Source organism: Actinia tenebrosa, unplaced genomic scaffold, assembly GCF_029948245.1.
Source record: "Actinia tenebrosa isolate PJP-AT-01 unplaced genomic scaffold, QUT_ActTen_1.0 PGA_scaffold0__85_contigs__length_37466705, whole genome shotgun sequence".
Taxonomy (NCBI): Eukaryota; Metazoa; Cnidaria; class Anthozoa; order Actiniaria; family Actiniidae; genus Actinia; species Actinia tenebrosa.
In genome coordinates, this window is record NW_028292569.1 from 22,179,719 (window position 1) to 22,204,587 (window position 24,869).

The 24,869-nt window shown below is 36.2% G+C and overlaps 3 protein-coding genes across 8 annotated transcripts in view; 1 reads left to right on the top strand and 2 right to left on the bottom strand.

Annotated features, from left to right (window-relative positions):
- LOC148913843 (uncharacterized) overlaps positions 1-24,869 on the top strand; it is a 39,494-nt gene that overhangs the window by 7,631 nt on the left and 6,994 nt on the right. For 3 of the 5 annotated variants that reach the window (XM_089025880.1, XM_089025882.1, XM_089025879.1), the window contains 2 exons: positions 1,439-1,804; positions 4,138-4,200. In XM_089025880.1, the coding sequence (XP_088882006.1) occupies positions 1,439-1,804; positions 4,138-4,200 (429 nt within the window). Of the gene's footprint in view, positions 1-1,438; positions 1,805-4,137; positions 4,201-5,426; positions 5,463-9,538; positions 9,637-9,760; positions 10,952-24,869 lie in introns of those variants that run through there. The other 2 variants (XM_089025881.1, XM_089025883.1) reach the window with 2 other exon arrangements.
- Positions 19,102-22,168, bottom strand: LOC116305585 (uncharacterized). 2 transcript variants are annotated; one of them, XM_089025884.1, is made up of 2 exons: positions 20,802-22,168; positions 19,102-19,206 (listed from the first exon to the last, which is right to left on the bottom strand). In XM_089025884.1, the coding sequence occupies exon 1, from the start codon at positions 21,701-21,703 to the stop codon at positions 20,816-20,818; it is 888 nt and encodes a 295-aa protein (XP_088882010.1). In that variant the 5' UTR covers positions 21,704-22,168; the 3' UTR covers positions 19,102-19,206; positions 20,802-20,815. The 2 variants fall into 2 exon arrangements, with proteins under 2 accessions (XP_088882010.1, XP_088882011.1); XM_089025885.1 differs by having other exon boundaries at positions 19,108-19,209.
- LOC116303553 (uncharacterized) lies at positions 22,474-24,190 on the bottom strand. The gene has a single exon (XM_031713111.2). It carries the CDS (start codon positions 24,054-24,056, stop codon positions 22,980-22,982), a length of 1,077 nt encoding a protein of 358 aa, XP_031568971.2. The 5' UTR covers positions 24,057-24,190; the 3' UTR covers positions 22,474-22,979.

The window sequence follows — 24,869 nt, forward strand, 5'->3', positions numbered from 1 at the left end:
CCTAGGAAATTTCAAAAGGGGGGGGCTGGATAGGATCCGATAATTTCCAAAACAAATCTCCGTCATATGCTAATAAGGAAAGCCAATAAAGTGCATCTTGCAAAATTGATGAAAGACCATCATGCATTAGAAAAATGTATAGCGAAAATGGGGTTGTCGAAAAAATTAATCCAAATTAAAAAAAAATAAAATGAAACAAATTTCCTTCATGCATAAGGCAGTAAATGAATGAATAAAACGGCCAGCGGCCAGCTAAAGGGGAGGGGGGGGGGGTATGGTACTTAAAATGTATTTAGTCATTGGAGAGTTTTACTGTTGTTAAGCACATATTAAGTATAGTACTTAATACCTATTTTTTACGAATCATCGCACAAGTATGAGTTTAAAAGTCTATTGACTTCGTTGACACATACTTCAACTAAAATACAATACAAATACATATTAAGAATGGTACTTAATATGTATTTAGTCATTGGGAAGGTTTGCTGTTGTTAAGCACATATTAAGTATAGTACTTAATACCTATATTATTACAGATCATCGCACAAGTAGGAGTAAGTCTATTGACTTGACACATACTTGATATTCAAATATATATTAAGATCTATACAAGTATAAACAAGATACCCTATCTTATCTGTACCTGAACATAGTGCTTGTTGAATACTTATTAAATAGGTTTTTAAACATAGATTAAATACAGAGCGATTTAACAAATATGTTAAGATACACATCAAATACCAATAGGCATTACTCAGATATATATTAAATACGTATAAGTTAAAATCAAATACTGTTAAAGTAGTAGTTAAGTCTTTTCATTTTCTTAAGCACATGAAATGCTTTCAGGAAACATAAAAGGCCTTCTTATTAGTGGCTTTCTTCAAATCTTCGTTTGCCTACACAAGCATTCGTATATAAAATTATATCAAAATCAGTCAATGTCGTTTAATAAGACGGGTTTACGTGTCTTTGTATATCGATAGACTGAGTACGTAAATTGCAATACGAACACAATCTACACGGAGTCAGTCGAATTCAGCAGTAGGTGTATGTAATGTCCGCGATTTTGGATGTAGAAACAAATAGTGTAGCTTATGAAATCGACTCTTTCTATTTAATCATAAGAGAGGGTCTAAGAATTTGTTTCCAGCATATGTATGCATCTTCTCAGATTTTTCGTATTTGCGCTTTGTAATCAAAATGATATGAGAATCAGAAAATGTTGCTTTCAGCTAGTAGCGGTGCTTTGAATACAAACATGTTAGTTTTGTGACTGCACTATAATCTTTATACTATGTTAATGAATTTGCTACCTTCCTTATGTTTTGTCATCTACGGATATGCTTCATGCAATACAGTCATCATTGCAGACAGCAGCACCATATAATAGCAAACATATATCAATACCTTATAATTTTCTTCTTTTTTGACAAAGTATACTCCATAAAGGGTCCAACATATATCAGATGTTCCATTGGAGAAGATGCCTTGTTTATCTGGAATACGACGGATCAAAAAGAAATCCTTTCTGCCAGATGGGGAATAAGAAAGGGCAACATGCCTGACCCTCATTTTATCAGTGTTAATGGATATAATGGAAAAGTGCACCTTAACGAAGATATTGATGCGGCATTGAAAAAGAGAGTAGAATTTCTTGGAAACTTGACAATAGGTCGTGCTTGGTTCGTGTTGAAAAACCTTACTGTCAATGACACTAATGAATACATTGCAAGCATCAGTGACGATGTATCTAGAGTTCTACCATATTATGTGCACCTAATGGTTGCAGAGAAAGGAAAAGGTAAGCTATACACTCTTTTGGGAGTAACATAACTTATTTATTTCATATAAACTTTTGATTCCTAACTTCTAATTCCCTAATCCACATAGACCGTATTCTCTTTTAGGAAAATAATACGATATATATATTATGCACATTTATTGTGAAGTGTTATCGTCAGGTTGAGTGTTGTATAGAATAGAATGGAATGGAATGGAGTAGAATAGAATAGAATAGAATAGAATAGAATAGAATAGAATAGAATAGAATAGAATAGAATAGAATAGAATAGAATAGAATAGAATAGAATAGAACTTTATTTGTGCCCTCTGATTTGCAAATTAATTGTTAAATATTTTGATGATTACAATAAAAAATTGAGGAACCACTTGCTACCAAAAAATATCAGTGCTAATCAAGTTAGGTAGCAAATTGGTCATTTGGTACTGTTTGATAATTGTTACAAGAATAAGTATAGAAATAGGAAAATCCAAAAACAAATGTAATTAGATTGGAGTAAAAATAATAATAATAATAAAGAAAGAGAAAACCATAAAGGAAAAGAAGGAAGAAACCATGGGCGAAAAGTAAAGTGCATCAGAGTAAGTACTAGTAAGTTTTTAAAATTTGATTTATTATTACTTTTTTTTTAACTTGAACGTTTAGTTCTTTTTAATTCATCTTTAATCTTGTTCCAAGTAATGGCACCGACGTAACGGTTATTAAATTTGCCATAATTAGTTCTTATTTTGGAAATATAGAAAGAGTCTTTTGAAGCTAATCGTGTTCTGTAGGTATGTATTTTACTTATGGGTATGAAGAAGTCATGAAAAACTGATGGCAGAGTGTTTGAGTGAAAATCATACATAAATATACAATTATTCAAATAAATTATATCATTGAGTTTAAGTATTCCCAGAGATTGAATAAGTGGACTTGAAGGAGCTCTGAAGTCAGAAAAGGTCATTGCTCTTAAGACTTTCTTTTGAAGTGTAATAAGAGGTGTAAGACTAGATGGGTAGGTGTTTCCCCATGTTATAACAGTATAAGTCAAGTGGGGATAAATTAAAGTATGATATAGTTGTTTGAGTATGGTCATAGGTGTATAATGGCAAATTTTGCATAGTATACCGATAGTACGCTTTAATTTCATGACAATATGTTGAATATGATTTTTCCAAGAAAGATGAGAGTCTATAAACACACCTAGATATCTGATGCACTTTACTTGTTTCACCATAAACTTCAGTTTTTGATCAATAAACTGCTTGGTAGTGTGCTTAATACTCTTTTGGCGAGAAAGAATATTGTTAGTGGTGACTGACCTTTGGACAACCTGAGCTGGACCTAGTCATTTCAAAGACTTTCTCTAGTTCAAGTCTTCCTTAAGACTACACACACCTGGATGATCACTGACTTCACAACAAACATCAACGTCTGGGTTCAATGTTATGAAGCAAAATATAGTCTTTGTAGTATTTCGACAATAATACGATATGTTGGTTATATTGTTAGACATATTCATAACTTTGTTCTTAAAAAAAATAATTGATAGATAGTTTATTATACCACAGATGGTTATGGGCCAACGATATCAGATGGTTATTTGAATGTCAATAATTATTTACCATATTCTTACCACAAACTAATCCAACACTGTCTTTTTTAATCAAAACCTACCCCCAAGGTATAGTATCTAACCACGAAATGTTAATAGGAAATCAGGTTAGCTATTTATAGACGAACCTAGACAGCTTTAAACACACCGGCACTCAATCGACTTATTATTGAGGAATTAATTCATACAAATCAAGCAGATCTCGCAAATCTTTAATGATTAAAGACAATCGTAAGTCGATCCTGAATATAGCATAAGGTTTAAGCACTTGGTATGTTTGTTATTCATCATTCTTCCATTTTTCCTTAAGTTATTAAAGTTTGAATTATTTACTTACATATTCTCTCTGTTCCACCTTATGAACCAACCAACCAATTATAAACCAACCTTCAAGTCAACAAAGCAACCAATCACTATTTGTTCATACCACTACCACTACAACAACAAATGAGACCAAAAGAAAAACTGAAATTAAAAAAATTAAATTATGCTGCAAATGCCTGCTGTGCTCATGTGTATACCGCTGTCCACTCTCGTTGAGAGCAAACATTTTTCTTCGTTACTCCATATATCTCGTATGTATTCAAGTACACATATGTCGAAAATATGAATCAAAACTTGCAGATATTAAGAAACGGGAAAAAATGGCCACCATCTTGAGTTAAGCCCAAACAAGTGGTAAAACTAAAAGGATTGCGCGTGAAATTGTTTTAATTATTATATTTTCCCTCGACAGAAAAACCAAAAGAAGGGCCTTCTGCAACCCCACACACTACAGCTGCTGCTCCCAACAATACAAGTAAGGTTTTGATAGCTTCAGCATTAATAAAAAAATCGAATACCAATATACAGTTATAATATGCATATATTATAGCATCGCGATTCACTGTACCATTATCCCGCCAAATTTATTATAGAATCCCGTCTGGAGGGAGGGGGGGGGTGGGGGGGGGGGGGGGGGGGGGGGGGAGGGGGGGAAGGGGGGGGAGGGGGGGGGGGTAAGAAAGATAGGACGTATTGAGGTAATAACGTAAAACGAACATGTTCAACTTTAAAAAGAAACGAAGTCTGAGCTGCATATATCGACTATCAACTTTCCACGTGGTTTGTTTAACCAGTGGGATCTATTTATAAGCCTATTGCCCTCGTTTTGTGTTTCTACGCTACGCGTCTTGGTTTCCTACGCTCCTCTCGTGTTCTTTCAACATCCCGCATGTTTTGATCAGAGTCCTCGTATATCGATTGACTGAACATATTGCAATACGAACACAATCTACACAGAGTCAGTCGAAATCAGCAGCAGTTGTATGAAATTATCTGCAAATGTGGATTTAGAAACAGATGGTAGTTTATGAAATCTGCCCTTTCTATTTAATCATAAGAAAGGCTCTAAGTTTTAGTTTTCAGCATATGTATGCATTTTCTCAGATGTTTTTCATATTTGCTTTTTTTAATCAAGATGATATGAAAAACAGAAAAATGCTTACTTTCACATTCAAATTTGAAAGAAAATGCAATCGATTTTATAATATTTGATTTATTCCGTTCTCATTCTCTTCTTTTTCACGGCAATCCTTTTCCTTTAGTAAGAAAACTAGTTGTAAAAGACGTTTCGCGGTCATCTCGACAACATCATCAGGTGACATTGTCGAGATAACAGCGAAATGTTGTCTTTTACAACTAGTTTTCTTACTAAATTGTATGCCTAAAAGTACCTTTATCAAATACTTTTCCTTTCCTGAAAATATTTTTGTTTTTGAGGATGTTGAAAGTGCTACTCTGACGAAAATCGCTCAAACTTGGATTCAGCTGAAACTTCCTAAGAATATTCTTTAAAGGTCCAATAATCACTGTATGAAGTGTTTTCTCGATATTATTATTGGACCTTTAAAGAGCATTCTTAGGAAGTTTCAACTGAATCCAAGTTTGAGCGATTTTCGTCAGAGTTAGCACTTTAACAAGCTTTTTAACTATCATTTTTTTGTTGTTGTAAAATTGTAAAAACAAAACAAAAAATCATGGAAGAAATCATGGAAGAAAAGACTTCGACACAGTCTGCAGGTAGAGATTAGGACATTTTCTATTTTGTTTTATTTGTAGATAAAATAGCTACAACTACCGGAAAACGAGCAACAAACTAGCATGATAAACGAGCGAAAAAAGTATACCTGTTTTGTTATTGTAGTAAGAGTACTCGTAGTTCTTACATGTTTTTAAAGTAGTTATTTGAAAAAAAACCAAAAAAAACACATTAAGTTTATTAGTATAAGTATATATCAGAGAAGGGAACTTTTTGAATTCTACAAATTAAACAAATCCAAGAGATGTGTGACAAACGAGCAACAAACTAGAATGACAAACGGGCGAAAAAAGTTTACCTGTTTTGTTATTATTGAAGAGTACTTTCATTTTGAATTTTATATCTTTCTACTGATAAGTTAATTAAATATTGAATGACATAAAATCACACAAATATCTTCAACTATTTATTGAGCTTTTCGAGCTAGTATGATTATAAAAATGAGCTTAATTTGTTGTTGTTGAGAACTATGTTATTGTATAAAGACCTTTAAAACTCCTTTACAAATGCCAGTTTACTGACAAAGAAAATTGCTATTTTGTATTTGCATTGCATTTTGCATTATTTTCTATTTTGTCTCAGTTGTTCTTGTCAAGTTTAACCGGATGTAAACTTTGTTTTTCGAAAACATTTGTCGTTCGTGATTTCCGTACCTTTCTTACACAGGAAAACAGATGAAAACTGGTAAAATAGAATCTCAAAATTAAGTGTTCAAGGTTATCGAAAAGTAGCTAAAGCTCATATCTATATATGAAAGGAATAAAAATATTTTAATAAAGAATTAGGATAAGAAAACTATTTTTTAGCTGATGATACGTTCAGGGCCTTCAATTCACAAGTTTAGTTAGTTTATAATGATCTGCAGCCAAGTTTCTATCTCATGATGCTACCAAAGCATTTATTATATACATACTGAGAAATACTCACTGAAAATCTATTCAGTAAGTTTTCGTTCATTCACTGGTCTCAGCCAATCAGATCGGCGAACGACGTTTTTTCACCGTAAAAAAAGTCGTTCGCCGATCTGATTGGACGAACGATATTTTTGCACTGCACCGTTGAATGGTTTCCATCCCTGCGCTCATAGATCTGGTAGCTTTGTCAATGAGCGAAGCAGTAAATCTTTTCAGTGCTGTTTTTGTTCTATCTTATTAAAATAGGTCCTTTTTTACTGTAAAAAGTAAGCAAAGGCATAAAAAATGGAAGAAAATAAATTTGTCACTCCCAATGACACTGTAGAGGATTATGTAGAACGTCTACAAAACAAGCATACTAAGGGAAGCTAAACCGAGCAAGATGTGAGGCTACTGAAAAGCTATCTAACATCACAAAATGAGGAAAGAGAAGTTCACGAAATAGAGCAACAAGAGCTAGATAGATATGTAGCAGATTTTTTTCCTTCGGTTAGACGAAAGGATGGAGAGGACTATGAATGGAATATTATCAAATTTCTCAGTATGTATATCATAAACAAATACAGCATGGAAAGTGCTTTGTACAGTTTTAATTCTATCATTGTGTCGTATCAAAAAATAAAACTCGGTAGCTCGAAGACTCGCTTGTTTTTTGTTTTTTTTTTGTTTTTTTGTTTTTTTTTTTGTTTTTGATACTGCACAACTCGTGAAGAAAAACCGTACAGGCGCACTTTCCATGAAGTATTCTCTATTTATTTTTTAATTTTCATTGCGGTAAAAAATACGGTTCATATAAAAACATAAAAATTCCTATTGAAAACCAAACATCGTTATGTAGAAGACGTAAGAAAGCTTTTTTCTTTGCTCACCTTTTTTGACCAGTTTTCAAGTTTGTTTTAAGCTTAGTCTTGATTTGTCCTAAAAAAATCCAGGATCTCCAAAATTTAGATTCTGGTGAAAGACATCAAAGGTAAATTTAGCTAAACTTGATATTGTATTGGATTATATGTAGTTATCTTTCGTTTTTTAAGTAAAGTTAACCAGGACTTCAAAGCATCTATAACACCAGCAATTCAATGAAAACATAAGGGATCATCTTTTTTGAAACGTTTATCGAATTGTACATCACCGGAATTTGTTATTTGAGACATGTATAAATGTATACAAAAACGTTTCTGCAATGGAGTGTATATATATAATACATTTGCTGTGGTTTGATAGTCCGGATGAGTGTTGTGTTGAGAAAGACTTACATGATTAAAATCTTGCATAATTAAAGACAATCGTAAATGATCCTGAAAATAGCATAAGCTTTAAGTACTTAATGTTTTTGTTATTCATCATTCTTCTATTTTTTCCAAAAGAAGCTATTAAAGTTATTAAATTATTTACTTACGCATTCCCTCTGTTCCACCTTATGAACCAATCAACCAATTATAAACCAACCTTCAAGTCAACAAAGCAACCAATCAATATTTGTTCATACCACTACCAATACATCAACAAATGAGACAAACAGAAAAATTGAAACTTAAAAAAAATAAATTATGCTGCAAATGCCTGCAGTGCTCATGTGTAAACTGCTGTCCACTCTCGCTGAGAGCAGCCATTTTTTCCCGTTACTCCATTTCTCGTATATAATCAAGTACACATATGTCGAAAACATGAATCAAAACTTGCAGATATTAAGAAACGGGGAAAAAATGTCCACCATCAGTGGCGGATCCAGGACTTTAAGAGGGGGGATTCATTTTTGCAAATCTCGGCACAACAATAACGTTCTCTTGCATCAACATTTTTCCCATGAGGCACATCACTGGCCTAGGGGCGTTCCTGATAATGATAACCTATCCACCAGTCCACCAGTGGTGGTGGTGGTGGTGGTGGTGGAAGAAAACAATTGGTTACAATATTTATTTATTATATGACCGTGAATCATAGAGCCTGGACACTAGCAAATCGAGCAATCTGATTGGATAGATCGCAGCGCGGACTGGTCTAGATTCTCCGGTATTAAGGTGACTGCCTACTTTTGGAAATTGATTTAAGCTTTTTCTAAAACTTCGATTTTCCGAATTGAAATTCAATGCTGATTCCAAATCTGGAAAGAAAAAAAGGGTGTCCCGAGCTCGTTTTCGAGATAATCAGCATTTAATGGAAGCCTACGCACGAGCTTTTGGAGTAAAAATTGCGCCACCGGAAGTGATTAGAAAAAAATTAAGATTAATGAGATAATAGTTATTTGCAGATTATATGATTGCACGAACGAAGGCTAGTCAATCCTTCTACAATAATACATGGATATTTTCGACAAAAAGACAGAGAGATACATTGATTTGTCATATTTTGTAGTTTCGGTGCTCTTAAAAAATCTCATAAAGTCGAACAAAAATCCCTACAAAATTCTATTTTTTCACGTGTTCCTGATTTAAACTTTTCCTAAAATGTTGATATAACCTAGATTTTTAGGAGTTTTTTCGAATAAGCTATCAAAAAATATAGAGTCCCGTGCAAAATTTGAGGGTTTTGCCCTGTTGAAGCTCAAAACGCGTATGGTTCTTCAATAAAATCTTGTAGATTTTTCAGCGGTATTTGAGCGCGCGCACATCGTGGGCTCAAATCGAACGTTCAAAGGTAGGCAGCCACCTTAATCGGTCCGATCGCATATTAATCTTACGGCGAAAACATTTTGTCTTTTTCAATGAAAAGTGGTCATATAATAAAACTCTTATCATCCGAGCTTGGTCGGTCTGTACGGGATAATCTTGACCTCGGTACGTCGGGTACAGACCGAGCTGCGCTCGGTCTGTACATTCCGACCTCGGTCAAGATTATCCCGTACAGATCTCCCGCTCGGTTAATAAGATCTAAATACTGAAACCTTTACTTTCAACATTTATATTTTTTTAGCAACACCGCTATTTCAATTACCTATATATCCTTCATATATCTCAATAGTCAGCTATCAACTTCCATTACTTTCCTGTATAACAATAAATAAGAGAAAGAGAGGGGGAGGGGGAAGCTAAAAAGCACTTTTGTTTAAAAAAATATATATTGTTTCTCTTCATAAGGGAACTCAAACTTATTTTATTTTTTTACTCTATTTAACTTTTGGTTAACCTATATATTTCTCTTTTCAGCAACACCCAAACAGAACTCATCGAACATACTAAGGCACATTAAGGGTCACATGATATTAATGGGGATTGCACTGGTGATGTGGCACTCTTGAATTTAGGTAAAGGCCGCACTTAATATTAAAAAATAATATACTTATCGATGTTTATTGCAGCTTGAATTTGACTAATTTCATTTATTACTACTTCAATATAATTTAATAATCTTTTATTTTTCTTTTCCAGGGTTTTTGATTACAACGAAAAGATGAAGAAAGTCAAAATCATTGAAGGATTGCTTAAGATCTTAAAAGGAGTTGAAGAGAATTACTATGTGATGGCTTTCGCAGTAATTAAGAGGCTGTCTATTATTATTATTTTTCTTATTTCCGTTTCTGATTTGTACTTTGATCTATTTTTCATCTTGAATATTTCACTCATGCAAAGCATTACACCTCAAGTATGATGACCTTTCAAACCTCACACAACCAAAATCCTCTTCAGTAGCTTTAATTTGTTATACAAAATTTCACTATTGTCTGGTATCCTCAAAGGATTTTTAACATTTCAATGTGAAAAAAGAGCTTTTAAAAAGAATTGTGGTAGTTTAGGTTTGAAACTCCATTGGTCTATTGCAACATCCGCTCAGTTTTAATGTATAGGTTAATATATATCAAGTGCTCTAAAAATGTTTTTGGTATTACCATTACCTCCAAGCGCGCATAACAAAGTATTAAGAGGCTGTCTCAGTAACAAAAACCGACCACCATTCAAATTCCAGGACCCTCGGCACAGATTTATCGCCTTCGAGGTGCCCGAAATGCCTCAAACTTTATGGCGTTCTAAAAAAATAAATACTTGACGAAATTCTACATTTCTTTTTTCGTATGGAAGATCTGTTATTACAGTTGCTCTGGTAGTAATATTTTAATGAAATTACATTCCCTTGTATACCAAACGGAAAAAAAAGTTACCTTATGTAAAACAGCTTGTTCAAAATCTCAAAAAATGTCTAAATTTGAAGGAGCATTTCAAAACATTTTGGCACCTAGTTACAGATCCTTATTCATATCATCAGAAAGCCCTAATGTTGCTTTGTTAAAAAAAAAAAAAAAAAAAAAAAATTGTCAGAGCAGCGAATTTGGAAAAGTAGCAAACCTTCAAACTTTGGCTACATCGGCTAGAATTGTTTGGTCGAAGAACTTCCACGATATCCTAACTCTCGCGATCCATCCAACATTTCATCTTTGTTGCCTTTAACCGATCAGCTAGCTTTGGTAACATTGCTGCTCTTCTAATATTTGTTTGATACAGGAATATTATTTTAAAGAGCCCTCCAGCACTTATGCAAGTAGAAAGCGCAGCAAAAATTACAATTGTCATGCTAAATTTTTAAAAAAAATTTAAAAAAATAATAAAAAATACACGACTTTCCAACCTACTATTGTGTTGTTTACAAAGTCTTTGACATTAGTGCCCAGTCCACTAGTCAATTCAAACATGTGGGGGAGAGGGAAGAGGAAGCGCGGAGGCATGCTCCTTTTCTGAAAACTTGAAAACGGGATGCGGCCGATAAAACACAAGAATATCCACTTCTTTTTTCCATTGCACTAATTAAATGGAACAGGTGAGGAAATATATTATATTTTTTTCATCCAGCCGGTGGTATCATTTGTCTTTTATCATTTAATATGGTACCTTAGCTTTAACATTCCAGCATTTAGTCATTCATTTTAATAATATGGTTTAATCCATGCCTTGTTTTCTTCTACTTTCCGCTTATACTTTTTTAAGTAAAGATTGCTGGGTGTCAAAACTAAATTTTAGGATGTTTGCTGAGATGACAATTTTTTTTTTTTTTTTTTTTTTCACATAAGGACCCTGCGGCTGTAGAGAGAGCTATGAATACTGAATTACAAGCTGTCTTAGATTTTTGTACAGCTAATAAATCAACTGTAAATATAGACTAGACCAATTACATGATAAAAGAATCGAGTAAGAAAAGAATTCCTAACATTGAACTACCACAATTTAAACAGACTGAATCATCAAATATTTGGGTGTCTACATTGATCAAAATATAACATCATGGGAAAAACAAATTAATTTTATTCTAAGCAAAATATCTAAAACTAATGGCATAACACGTCGGGCTAGCAGGGCTAAAAAATGTTTCATTTAGGCAAAACGTTTTTGTATTTCATTAAAATTTCTTGAAACTTGGTAACGTTAAAGAGCCTAACAAATCTCACAACTCTGTCGTTTTACTTTTTTAAGTTTCGACATTTTTGGCGGGAAAATGACGTCATCAATTTTAGCGGAAAATCGAAATACTCGATCGAAATGTGAACCAAAATAGTAACAAAATGGCGGCTTCATGAACATTCAAAAAATCATATCTTTTGGTTCACATATCAGAAATGAACAAATTTTGCATTTTTGAACTCCTCATGTCCAGTTCTTTCAAATGCGCTAGTTAGAATTTTCCATTGTGGAGTATTTCGATTTTCCGTTAAAATTGATGACGTCATTTTCCCGCCAAACATGTCGAAATTTAAAAAAGTAAAACGACAGAGTTGTGAGATTTGTTAGACTCTTTAATGTTACCAAGTTTCAAGAAATTTCAATGGAACACAAAAACGTTTTGCCTAAATGAAACATTTTTTAGCCCTTCTAGCCCGACGTGTAATAAGAAAGCTAAGGCACTATGTCAATCTTAAACCCTATAAAGTTTGTACTATATGTCGTGTATAAAGGTCCTCCGAAACGAGTAAAACCACAATAATTCGAGTGAACTGCTAAACGATTCTGTTTATTACTCAAAACGTCTCGTGCTAAAGCCGCGACAGTCGTGATGTCATACACGACCTGTCAATATACTTAACAGATATCTAGGTTGGGAATTTTTTTCTACTTCCTTCTTTTTTCCTTCACTCTCTTCTTCCTTTCGTTTTGTGTCTTTACTTTCGTCTTAGTTCTTGGTTAGTAATTTTACTCGCCACCATCATCTTTGCTTTGCTTTTCCTTGCTGCAGAGGTAATACCTTAACTTCCATTCAACTTAACCGCCTATGCAAAAATAAATGATGATAATATCAAAAGGAAGCGGAATAGAGCCATGGCAAGTAATATCGCTGTGACTAAATTAAAACACAGAAAACATAAAAACCTGATAGACCGGAAGACGAATTTTCTGGTATACTTAAGTTGCCTCAAGTAATTCTAGTCGTATCTTGCAGAAAAAGGAATAGGATAAAATGTTGACTTCTATACCTGTAGCGCTAGCATTATGTAAAACGCTAGTACTTCATATCAACGCTAGCAACAGTCACTTTAAAATACACCTACCTGGTTAGAGTGAAACAATGTTGCTTTTTTTCCTAGCCACTACAGGGGACACAAGGATCTCTTTCTCTCTCTCTCTCTCTCTCTCTCTCTCTCTCTCTCTCTCTCTCTCTCTCTCTCTCTCTCTCTCTCTCTCCCACTCACTCACTCACTCACTCTGGACGGACGTGTATTAGTGAGCTCCAAGAAAATTTCAAATTTTATCAAATCTTACAAACGATTTCCTTCCAAATATCCTTGAAACTAATGATGGAAAGTCTTAAGCCACTACTGGACTTATCAGACGACCAACAACTTAAATGGAAAGGAAATTTCGAAGATTTGAAGACACTAATCCGGCTTGTCCTTGATGCTCCTGACGAAGACGCCGGTGAAGTAAGTGAAGATAAACTCCACAAAGCTTTTACTTATAAGATTCAAGACGCATCGGTACGTTTCTATACCACAACGGGAAATCTTAAACTTTATGGGTCGAATTATGAAAAACTCAGAGAAGCTCTCCTAGAGTTTTTTCCTGACGAAGACATAGTACAAGTGCCTATTTATCAACCAACCACTCCAACGTTACTGTTAAGTGATGAGTCCACTATTAACCCACTGACCCAAAAAGTAGAAGATTTAATTGCAGAAGTCAGCCTGATAAAAAGACAAGTCTTTAAAGAAACTGAAGTAAACGAAGAAATCGAAAAGTTGAAACAAGAAATTATTATTCATAAAGAGACTATCAAACATTTACAAAACGAACGCGAAAAACTCTTGGCAACAATTGGCATCATTACCCACAACAATAACCTAATGCCTTCATTTCCTCTTGGGACCCACCCTTTTCAAAACCCTTTCTTTGGGCCTAACATGACAGAAAGAACTATGCAGATGCATGAAACTGAAGAACGGATAGAACCTCTAACTACAAGCAACAACAGTTCAGTGAAAGGGAAAAAGAGGCAAAAAAAGAGAAAGAAGCAGAGTTCACAAACCATAGATAAATCTAGTGAAGCCCCAGCGACCTGCCCTGATGAAAGTGAGACAACACAGCCGGATAAGTCCCACAAAGAGAATCGGAAGACAACAATTATCGTTGGTGACTCAATTATTGGTAAACTAGAAGGATGGAGAATGTCTAATAAGGACAATCTCGTGGTTATTCGTTCCTTTCCCGGTGCAACTGCTGATGACTTGAAAGATTATATAAAACCAATTATCAAGAGAAAACCTAATAGCTTAATATTGCATACGGGAACCAACAACCTTAAAAGTGATACTCCAAGTACCGTAACAGATAAGATTGTTGAAGTATGTGAAAGCATTGAGAATGCCCTTCCAGAGTGTAAAATAGCAATTTCAGAAATTACCGCTCGACAAGACTCCAGTATGCTTGAAACTGCCAGAATAGATGTTAACAAGCGGCTTGGATCCTTCTGTTCAAACCGAGGATGGACTCTTATAAAGCACAAAATCACAACCAAAGAATTGAATGACAAGGGACTCCACCTCAACCGAGCCGGCATAGGAGCCATCGCCAAAGACTTCAATAGTCATATTAAATCTAATTTTACTTGATCCTTAGGTAGAGTACCAATAGAGGAAAGCTTTTCAAATCAATCCAACGTATCAATTTCTGGCCATAACATACCAAAGGTAAGAGGTTTTAAAATGGCCTCGTTGAATATTGCTAGCTTACTCGCACACATTGATGAACTGAGGATATGGGTCGCAAATCAGAGCCTTGATCTTCTTGCTATAAATGAATCCAGGCTTGACCCTACTATCCCAAGTTCTCTAGTAGGTATTGAAGGCTATGAATTGTATAGGTTTGACAGAAATCGTCAAGGTGGGGGTGTTAGTTTGTATTTAAAATCAAGTATAAACGGCAAAAGCCGTCCGGATCTATCTGATAACAACATTGAATCACTATGTATTGAGATAACGAAACCACACAGTAGACCATTTATCGTATTAGCTTGCTATAGACCACCAAATTATGACGTTTTAGCTTTCTGTAACATTCTCGAAAATATTTTGACAAAAATAGACTCTGAATTCAAAGAGCTGTATGTCTTGGGGGATTTGAACTGTGATTTAATCAATAGTAATACAAGTACACAGGCTCGTCAACTAAGACATACTTCTGAGTTATTTCAGTTACATCAACTAATTACTGAACCAACAAGAATCACCCAAAGAAGCAAAACATTGATTGATATCATTCTTACAAACACTCCAAACAGGGTTGCCCAGAGCGGTGTTATACACCTCTCTTTGAGTGACCACAGCCTGGTGTATGCTATACGCAAGATAGCTATACCAACAAATCATAAGCACAAAATAATAACATTTAGAACTTTCAAAAATTTTGATGCAAACAATTTTCGTAGGGACTTGGCGTCACTCCCTTGGGATAGCCTGAATGATTTAAAGGACCCAAATGATATGTGGTTAAAATGGAAAGAATTGTTTCTATCTATTATTGAATTGCACGCACCGTTAAAGCGGAAGCGCATAAGAAATAGAAGGACGCCTTGGTTGACAATTGAAATACGAAAATTGATGCTCGAACGTGACAAACTAAAACAATTAGCAATAAAGACAAACCAAAATAATGACTGGGAAAAATACAAAGCAAGTAAAAACCGAGTAAACAATGAAATCAAAAAGCTAAGAAGAAATACTATGAAACTCACTTTTCACAAATCTCGAGAAATTCGAGCGAAGTTTGGAAAACAATAAATGAAGTCTTATCTCGAAAAAGTAAAGACAAAACTCGTATAACCTCCTTAAAGAGCGGGGAAAACACTATTTGCGATTTTCAAGAAATCTCTGAGCTTTTTAACGCTCATTTTTCTGAAATAGGGACAAAGCTAGCCGGTACAATCCCGGAAGGACCACTAAGCTTTAACTATTACCTAAATAAAGCAAACTCGACCTTTAAATTACAACACACGACTTCTGATGAATTATCTAAGATCTTAAACTCTATATCAAGTAATAAGGCAACGGGCTTAGACGGCATATCTGTGCGCTTGATAAAGGAAGGTGCTCCAATTATTATTAATCCCTTAGTTAAGATTTTCAATCAATCTATAGACAGTGGTATTTTTCCAAATGACCTTAAACTCGCCAAGGTAACTCCTATTCATAAAGCAAATGATAGAGATGATTTAAACAATTATCGCCCTATCTCAGTACTTCCTGCCATTGCTAAACTTTTCGAAAGAATTGTCTTCAACCAGTTATATACTTATCTTAGTTCAAATAACCTGCTCTCTGAAAAACAATCAGGTTTTAGACCACAGCACTCAACGACTACTGCTCTGCTGGAACTTACAACTGAATGGCTTACAAATATAGATGAAGGGAAGATTAACTGTATCACCTTCCTTGATTTTACGAAAGCGTTTGATACAGTTAATCACTCTATCCTTCTCCATAAATTAGCTAATTACGGCATTGCAGAAAATTCATTGAAGTGGTTTTAAATCCTATTTAACTGAGCGAAGACAGAGATGCAACGTGAATAATACATTATCTACTATAAAACAAACCCTTTGTGGAATTCCCCAAGGGTCAATCCTAGGTCCATTATTATTCATATTGTATATTAATGATTTACCAAATAGTGTACATTTTTCAAGTACAAGAATGTACGCGGACGACACAAGCCTCACGGCTTGTAATACTTCCGTAAAATCTTTATCTGAGCAGATCAATTCTGATATTATTAGCATATCCAACTGGTTGATGGCAAATAGATTAAGCCTTAATTCAACAAAGACTGAATATATGTTTATTGGGTCTGACGACAAATTACGTCAAATAAGTTCCAAACCACATGTTTACCTTGAAGGTAAACAAATCGCACGTGTCCAAACAGCCAAAACCCTGGGGGTTGTAATCGACCAACGCCTGTCCTGGGCTGACCATGTCGATCATATACGTAAAAAGTTTCATCAGGCCTGGCTGGCCTTAGACAGGTTCGTGATTACGTCCCCCAGGAGACGGCGATTGCAATATATAATTCGCTGATAACTCCTTGGTTTGACTACTGCGATGTGGTTTGGGATAATTTACCAAAAACATCAGCTGACAGACTCCAAAAAATGCAAAATCGCGCAGGCCGAATTATAACTAAGAGTAATTATGAAACTAGGTCGCGCGACATTTTAATGTCTCTAGGATGGGAAAATCTTCAAAACAGGCGGAAGAAACATAAAGCCACAATAATGTACAAGACTTTGAATGCTCTTGCACCTCAAAGTTTAAGAGACCGCTTTGAGTATCAAACTACAAAATATAATTTGCGGAAGGGAGAAAAGTGTTTAAAATTATCGAAACCAAACACTGAGTACCTCAAACGTGCGTTCTCCTATGAAGGTGCAAAAGCATGGAACTCTTTGCCTTCAGATATTAAGTCAGCTAGAAGTATAAGGGAATTTAAAAGAAAGCTTTCTTCTGTTGGACTCTCATAAACTTTTTTAGCTGTCTAAATTGTATTCTTATTTAACTCGACATTCTTGTAAAGCAATTTTTATATTGATAGAATTTTTTTTCGAGTATAAATAAAGTATCACTCACTCACTCACTCACTCACTCACTCACTCACTATCTATCTCCCTTCCTCTCTTCCTTGCAGAAACGTTGTAGTATACATTTATACAAATATCTAATTTATTCAGTATATTTAATGATATGCAAAACGGAAAAATCGCTTTATTTATTGTTTGTTTCATTCAATGACTGTCAAAATATTTTTTTCTTGTCTATTAGATCGTACAGATTATAAATCAGTTGGTTTTAAGCGTTGAAAATGGTTATTTTGCATTATGCATCTCATTAGATATTCGTATAAATTTGAAAAATTAAACGAGCCTTACCTGTAAGGTGAAGTTTGATTGTGATTCTACCAAATCCAAGGTGACGCGCTGAGGGTTAACATGAGAGGCACACGTGCTGCCGTGGATGCTCAGAGTTTTAAATGTTGTGGACACGATATAGAGAAAAAACGGGTAAAAAGCACGGGTGGGAAAACAGAATAACTCTAAGGGAGGGCATGTTAACCCTCAGCGCGTCACCTTGGATTTGGTAGAATCACAATCAAACTTCACCTTACAGGTAAGGCTCGTTTAATTTTTCAATTCTACCAAATCACGGTGAAGTCACTTCCGGTTAACATGAGACTTTAAAGCAATTATTGTGGACACAACCACTATTGACAAACAAAACAAAACTTTATTTTGACAATAACAATTTATCTTAATACCGCTGCAGCAAAATCAGTAAGCACAGGTTTATTATAGAATGTCTGGAAAGTTTAAACTTGAGACCATCCTATGTGCTTCAATATTTCATCAGTCGGAATCATCTGGCTTGCTTTGGATGTAGCAGCTGCTCTGGTGCTGTGAGCCTTGAACTTTGTTGTATTAACACCACTTCCTTGGAGGACAGTTTTAATCCATCGACCTATAGTACTAGTACTAACCGGTCGATAAGGCTTCACGTAGGATACGAGCAGTCGTGAATTGCCTTCATTACGTACACTCTTTGTCACTTCAAGATAGTGTCGAAGAGTGGAATAAACACAGAGTTCCTGTTTAATGTACTTCTTAACAATAAACGATGCAAAAATCTTTCCCGGTCTGTCTTGCTTGACATGATCCCGTATGTAGAACAAATAATAATCTGCATTCTCTTTCATATCATCAATATCGAGAAATGATAATGTCTGACATCTTTGTCCAGATGTGAGTGCTAGCAAAATAACTAATTTGAATGTTAGTTCCTTTAATGAAAGTTTCTCCAACGGCGACAATAGCTCTATGTATTTCAGTACTGGGTTGACATCCCAAGTCTCCTGATAACGAGGAGTAGGTTTGACAAAATTAAACACTCCCTTCAAATAGCGTTTAACAAAGGGGTGATCAGTAATTGTGTAGTGAGTACCAGGAAATTCGAATCCCATTAAATAGTTCGACAAAGCCGAACGTGCTGTATTAATTATGGAATAGGATAGCTCTTTGATGTGTAAACTGTGCAGAAACTCTAACACGTCATTGATATTTGGGCGCAATGAATCAACTTTCATTTGTAGACAAAATTCACCCCACCTCCTGATGTGAACATCATATTGCTTGTGTACTTGGCCTCCATGAGGACATGAGGACATTGGTAATGTCCTCAGAAATGCTGCATTCAATGAACTGTTGCCTGATACCTTGCATGCCATGAGTGACAAGGAACATTCTGGCCCGATGGATCAGGAGACTTAGAAGCCTTGTAAACCAAGCTTGTGTGGTCCACAGAGGTACTATGATGGTCACTGTTGCTTGTTCCAAAAATATTTTTTGGAGACATCTACTGATTAAACAGAATGGTGGAAACTTATAACTGTTAGTGAACTGGGACCAATTCACAGTGAAAGCATCTACATAGGTTGCACAGGGATCTTGTTTCCAAGAAAGATAGGTATTCGTTTGATGGTTGATTCGACTGGCAAACAGATCAATCTCAGGGACCCCATACAACCCACAGATTCTGTCAAAAAGAATAGGATTCAGCTGCCATTCTATCCCATCCTCAAAATGGCGCGACAGTGAGTCTGCAATGGCATTCAGCTGCCCCGGCTGATGAGCCGCTGAGAGCCAGTGGTGCCGACTGATGGCCCATAACCAAATGTCCTTAGCAATCTGAGTGCATTCCTTACTCTTACAACCTCCCATAGCATTAATATAGGACACTGTGGTAGTATTGTCAGATAAGATCCTAATGTGTTGGTTGGATACTGATTCAAAAAGGGACATGAGCCCCAGTTTAACTGCGAGCATCTCCAGGACATTGGTATGATATTTCCTCTCCACTTGGGACCATAGACCTTGGGTTTGACTTTGGGAAGTCCAAGCACCCCAACCCACAGAAGATGCGTCAGACGTAAGAATCATGGTTGGGATACCATACACAATGTTTCTCCTTGCAGCAGGGAGGGAACTGACCCACCATTCTAATTCTTGGAGACTTTCCCTGGAAAGGGACATTTTCTCAACAAAATCCCCTTGGGTAGCTTTTAGGGACACATCTTTGTCCCATTCTAAATTTCTATAATACAGCGGGCCAAAACTCCACCCCAGAAAATGTTGATGCCAAAGTTCCTATCAATGATGCAACTTCCCGAATGGTATATGCCTGTCCACATAAATACTTCTGACACATAAGGATAATTTTCTCAATCTTCCTTGGGGTCAAACAAACTGTCATGGTGTCAGAATTTAACACGAAACCCAAAAACTCTAATGACTGTGTAGGATTGAATATAGACTTGGTTGGGTGAATGACAAAACCTAGACGAGTAAACAGCTGAGCTGCATGTATGGTAGCCTCACGACAGGCATCTTCAGTATCGTCCGTGAAGAAAGAGTCATCAAGATATCCCAGGCAATTATGTCCATATTGAGTTCGTAAGGTGGTATGGAGTAATAAGCATTTCGCAGGTCGATTGAAGACATAAAACACCCAGGCTTCATTAATTTGATTGCAGACTCAAGCGTGTCCATTTTAAACTTATGGTAAGTCACTGATTGGTTAAGGGACTTTAAATTGAAAATCATTCTGTAGACCCCAGGTTCCTTCTTAGGTATTAGAAATATAGGTGAAATAATCTCCCCACGTTCTGACTGACATCGTTCAATAATTGGCTTTTCCAAAAAGGTGTCAATCTCTCTATCAACAGCTTGTTGTTCTGTCAATGTGAATTTGAATTCTGAGTGTAAGGAACTTGAAGAGCCATTTGATGGCATAGGAATGCAATGAAACTCAAGTTCACAATTAGACACACATTATAATACAAAGGGGTCCAACGAAATTGTTTTCCATTCCTCTAAACAGTGTTGTAATTGGCCAGCTCTACATGGTGTCTCTGACCCAATAATACCATGAATTTGAGTCATGTAACTAACCTGAGCTCTGGAAATTATTGACGAGACTCTTTGTCGGTCTGAGTGCGTTGTCTGGCTCCTCCCCTCCTGCGGTAGGAGCCTCTCTCTCCTAAAAAAGACCTCGAGCCATAAGCTCTGCCATCTCTTGAAGATGAAGAGGATCTTTGCCGTTTTTGGCTGTTGTAGGGGTGATAACCTTTACGACTGCCTCTCTTGGATGACATTTTGAAATGCTTGTTTGCCTTAATTACCTCGTCAATTTCTTTTCCAATGTCATCCCCAAACAGCTGATCTGTAATCGGCGTAGTAGGGTTGCAAAGCGAAGCAAACTGCGAATTCAATTCAGGCCTTAAGGACTCCCGCCGGCACAGGTTCAGTTCTCGATTACCTGCCAAGGCAAGGACTAAAGAGTGTGCAAGAACAGACTTCATCTCTCCTGTTGCCTTCTCGCAGGCAGACATCATGGCATACATGGCAGTAATAAAATACTGTTGAGACTTTTGAAAAGCCCTATCTGTGGCTTTGGTATTCTGGCTTAACTGATTCCAAACAGCTCTATTGACTTTGGGCGAGACCAGCAATTTGCAATTTTCTGGTCGAAGATATTTTGACATCAAATCGTCGAGTTTTAACTTGGGTAGCTTTTCTTTAACCAGTTCCTCCACCATGGAGGCTAATTTAGAATCAACGGCTGGCCCAGTCTTATCTGATGTAGAGAATTCATCTGCAAGATTGTCGAAACCAGAAGTGGTATTACCCACATAATCGTCTCCTGAGGAAACGCTGTGTTCAGAATCTGAGTCGTCAGCAGGTCCAAGCTGCTCCTGAATCTGATTAGTGATCTCCTGTTTGAATGTGTTGAACATTCCCAACATCTCATCTTTCCAAGATGGCGGAGGTGAACCCCTCGTGTCGTCCGCCATGAAATAAATTTACTGGAAAATAAACCAGTAGGGAGCAACCATTAGTTTATTCCAGCAAAATAATGAATATTTCGCAGAACTATGGTTGCAACTCGGGAAACTATAACTTTATTTCCCAAAAACCGCCTAGGATGCATAAATTTCGGCGGTGTAAGTGAGGCATGAAGCACTCGACTTACAAACAGATTCGCTTGGACGGAGTTTGCATCATAAATATGACTTGAAAACGAAGTCAAAAACCCAGAAGAAAAATCTAAAAACGAAAGAAGATAAAAGAAGATAAAGTAAAAATATCCCAAATTAAACTTCTTACCTAATGAATGAAGTGAAAAATATTATCGATAAAGTCTCCACAACTTCGAAGGATTCGAAGAGATCCGAACCCCACGGCAAAGCTTTGTGTACTGAGCATCCACGGCAGCACGTGTGTATCTCATGTTAACCGGAAGTGACGTCACCGTGATTTGTTAGAAGTATAAATGTATACTACAACGTTTATGCAATCGAGTGTATACATATATATATATATATATGCAGAATTCAGAAAATGAAATGTGTGGCAAAAAATACTATGCAGCGCACTGAATCATCTGACAAGTGGTTGTGAATTAAGTATTAGTGTAACGTTATTATTAAAAGTAATATTATATATTATAATGTTTTCAAATATTTATTTACCAAGCCTACACAACTTCGAAAAGCTTTCTGTTTCTTTCTTAATCTTTTTCTTTTTCTTTCAATAGTTTAATTTGTTTCTTTCATAGCGAAAATAAATTTTTACTTACATCGATGGCGCGTATTGAATTCTTCTCCTATATAAGTCGTTGCGTGCTTCTCTAATTTTAAGGAATGGTCCATAATTAGCGTGCGTATATCCAGTTCTTGAAGCACGAGAGCAGCGTAAGAGATGCTCGAGGCGTCGCCTCGAGCATCTCTAGCTGCTAGAGTGCTTCCAGAACTGGATATATGCACGCTCATTATGGACCATTGCTTTTATAACATAGATAACGACTTTAATTCTCTGAAAAATGTTTTATTCGTATGATCACATGTCAAAACTCTCTTAAATGTGCGCGCGCACACTAAGGAAATTTACATTTACCGTTGGCTATCAAGAAAGTTCAAAGTATGTTTTACAGCGCCTCTTCTAAAAGAAAAAAACCACGATAATCAAAAAAGTCAATAAAAGCCTTAGCGGAGAAATGCGAGTCTAAAGAAGATGAATCACAGAGGTTATGTTCATGGTCGATCTACACCCGTTGCGATAGATCAGCGATCACTTCTCGTGAATGACCAGTTGAACGTTTTGAACTGTGCAGTTGCTAAAGATGGAGCCAAACTGGCTCGCCGGATCTTGTCTTGCAACTTCTACAACCACATTGTTGTTTTTAACAGCTGTGTTCAGATGAACAGTAGCCGGGACAATCGCTTGGCTTGAGGAAGTGAGACTTTGGGACAGCACTTCAGAACAGTGGTGCAGTTGTTCGGTCGAAGGCCTCGTATTGTAGTGTGCCAAACTCTGCTCGTTTCGATGCCCAGATATGGCCATTATATGGCGATTAGGAATACCTGCATTTGACATCACTGTGATTGATGTGGCTCGGACTGAATGGTTAGTGTATGGGCGGGATAATTTGGCCTCTTTACTGATCTCTTTCATCATTTCGTCCAGCTTATTGACGCCAACGGGCCTGTTTTCGTACCACACGTCGTCTGTTGGGGACCAATTTCTCTTCGGATACTGGAAGAGGGATTCGCAGTTTGGATTGGTCTTTGACAAATACAAGCGCCGAGCTTTATAGCCGTCGTTTGGGTAGTCAGTTTCATACATTCGAGCTTTTTTCTCTGAGGAGTTTACATCATTTATGCCGCCCGGGTGGTTCTTGGTGGCTTCGTCGTGCGCCATTGTAGCGTAGGGTCGCCCGCTTGCATCAACTTCAAACTTCAAGCTTGATGTCTTTAGCTCTCGCTGGCCTTCTCTTCCTCTCCGGCAGAAAAACAAGATCAGATGGAACCAGACATTCCTTAACAGACTCCATGGATCATCAAGGGAGAGAGCCTTGGAAGTTTTCAACTTCAATAGATCTTGGTTTTCTATGACTGGTTTATGCTGTGTATCCTCCGTGTTTTTTCGCTTCATTTGAACTAGCTGGGCATCAAGCATCTCATTTGAACGGTTAAACCTTGGGTCAGTTGAGAGCTTCAAACCACAGTTTAAAGGAGGCTGATTCATATATCTCTCAATGGCATGTCGGAAGCCCAGGAGTGTTTTCTTGCTGTACATCTCGCCGGTTGTCTTTCGTGCTTCGGGATAAAACCTGCGGAGATTTGCATCCAGTTGACCAAGCGTCATCTTCTCAAGAGGTGTCTGAATGTGCTTCTCTTTGCACCATGCTAAAAGAATAAAGGTTTGAAAAAGGTTAAGAACAATTAATTTGTATTTCTTACCTATTGTCGAGCAATTATTTTTTGTTTTTCTTAGTTGCAGTGCGAACCGTACTAAACAAGCTGTTGTGCAAAACCGATTGAAAACACGATGTTTTATTTCATTACTTAGTGAATTAGTAGGAGATTTTTGCCGATAGATCGATTCGCTGCTTTAAAAATATGTAAACAGTTTGCTAGCAATAAAAATAAAGCAGAAATACGAAAAGATTGTTGTTTAATATTTTATAATTTTCCTCGTTGAGAGTGATAGCTCTCTACAACACAACTTACGGAAGCCACGTTAGTGTCTTATTGTCTGTGTTGACACTTTCGCGAAAAATTTTTTTCATGAAAACTTGTTTCTATATTTTTAATTAAGTCAAAAGGTCATGCCATTTTATCTCATTAAAGCTATTAATTAATTTTTCTTACCTTTAAACGTGGAAACACACCAGTTTGTCGTTTTTTTGGTCTTGGCAGACTGCTTATCAGCGAGGATATCTTGCAACTCGTTTTCGTTGAAGTTAGCAAATCTTTGTGAATTTGTTTCTGGTTTTTGTTGTTTATTAACTGGGGGTTCAATGTTTTGCTCAAACTCAAAATCAAAATTAGGAAGTTCATAATCTTTGTTAGATGGAAAAGAAGCCATATTTCTAGTTTTAAGTCACGAAACACTTTGCTATTTGCTACAGCTAGCGAACCAACGGTGAATTTTTCGCCGCTTCACCTTAAAAAACAT

What these genes read in the sequence shown, in the direction of transcription:
- LOC116305585 (XM_089025884.1), bottom strand. Translation starts at nt 21,703, where the DNA reads ATGGCGGACGACACGAGGGGTTCACCTCCGCCATCTTGGAAAGATGAG.
- LOC116303553 (XM_031713111.2), bottom strand. Translation starts at nt 24,056, where the DNA reads ATGACGCTTGGTCAACTGGATGCAAATCTCCGCAGGTTTTATCCCGAA.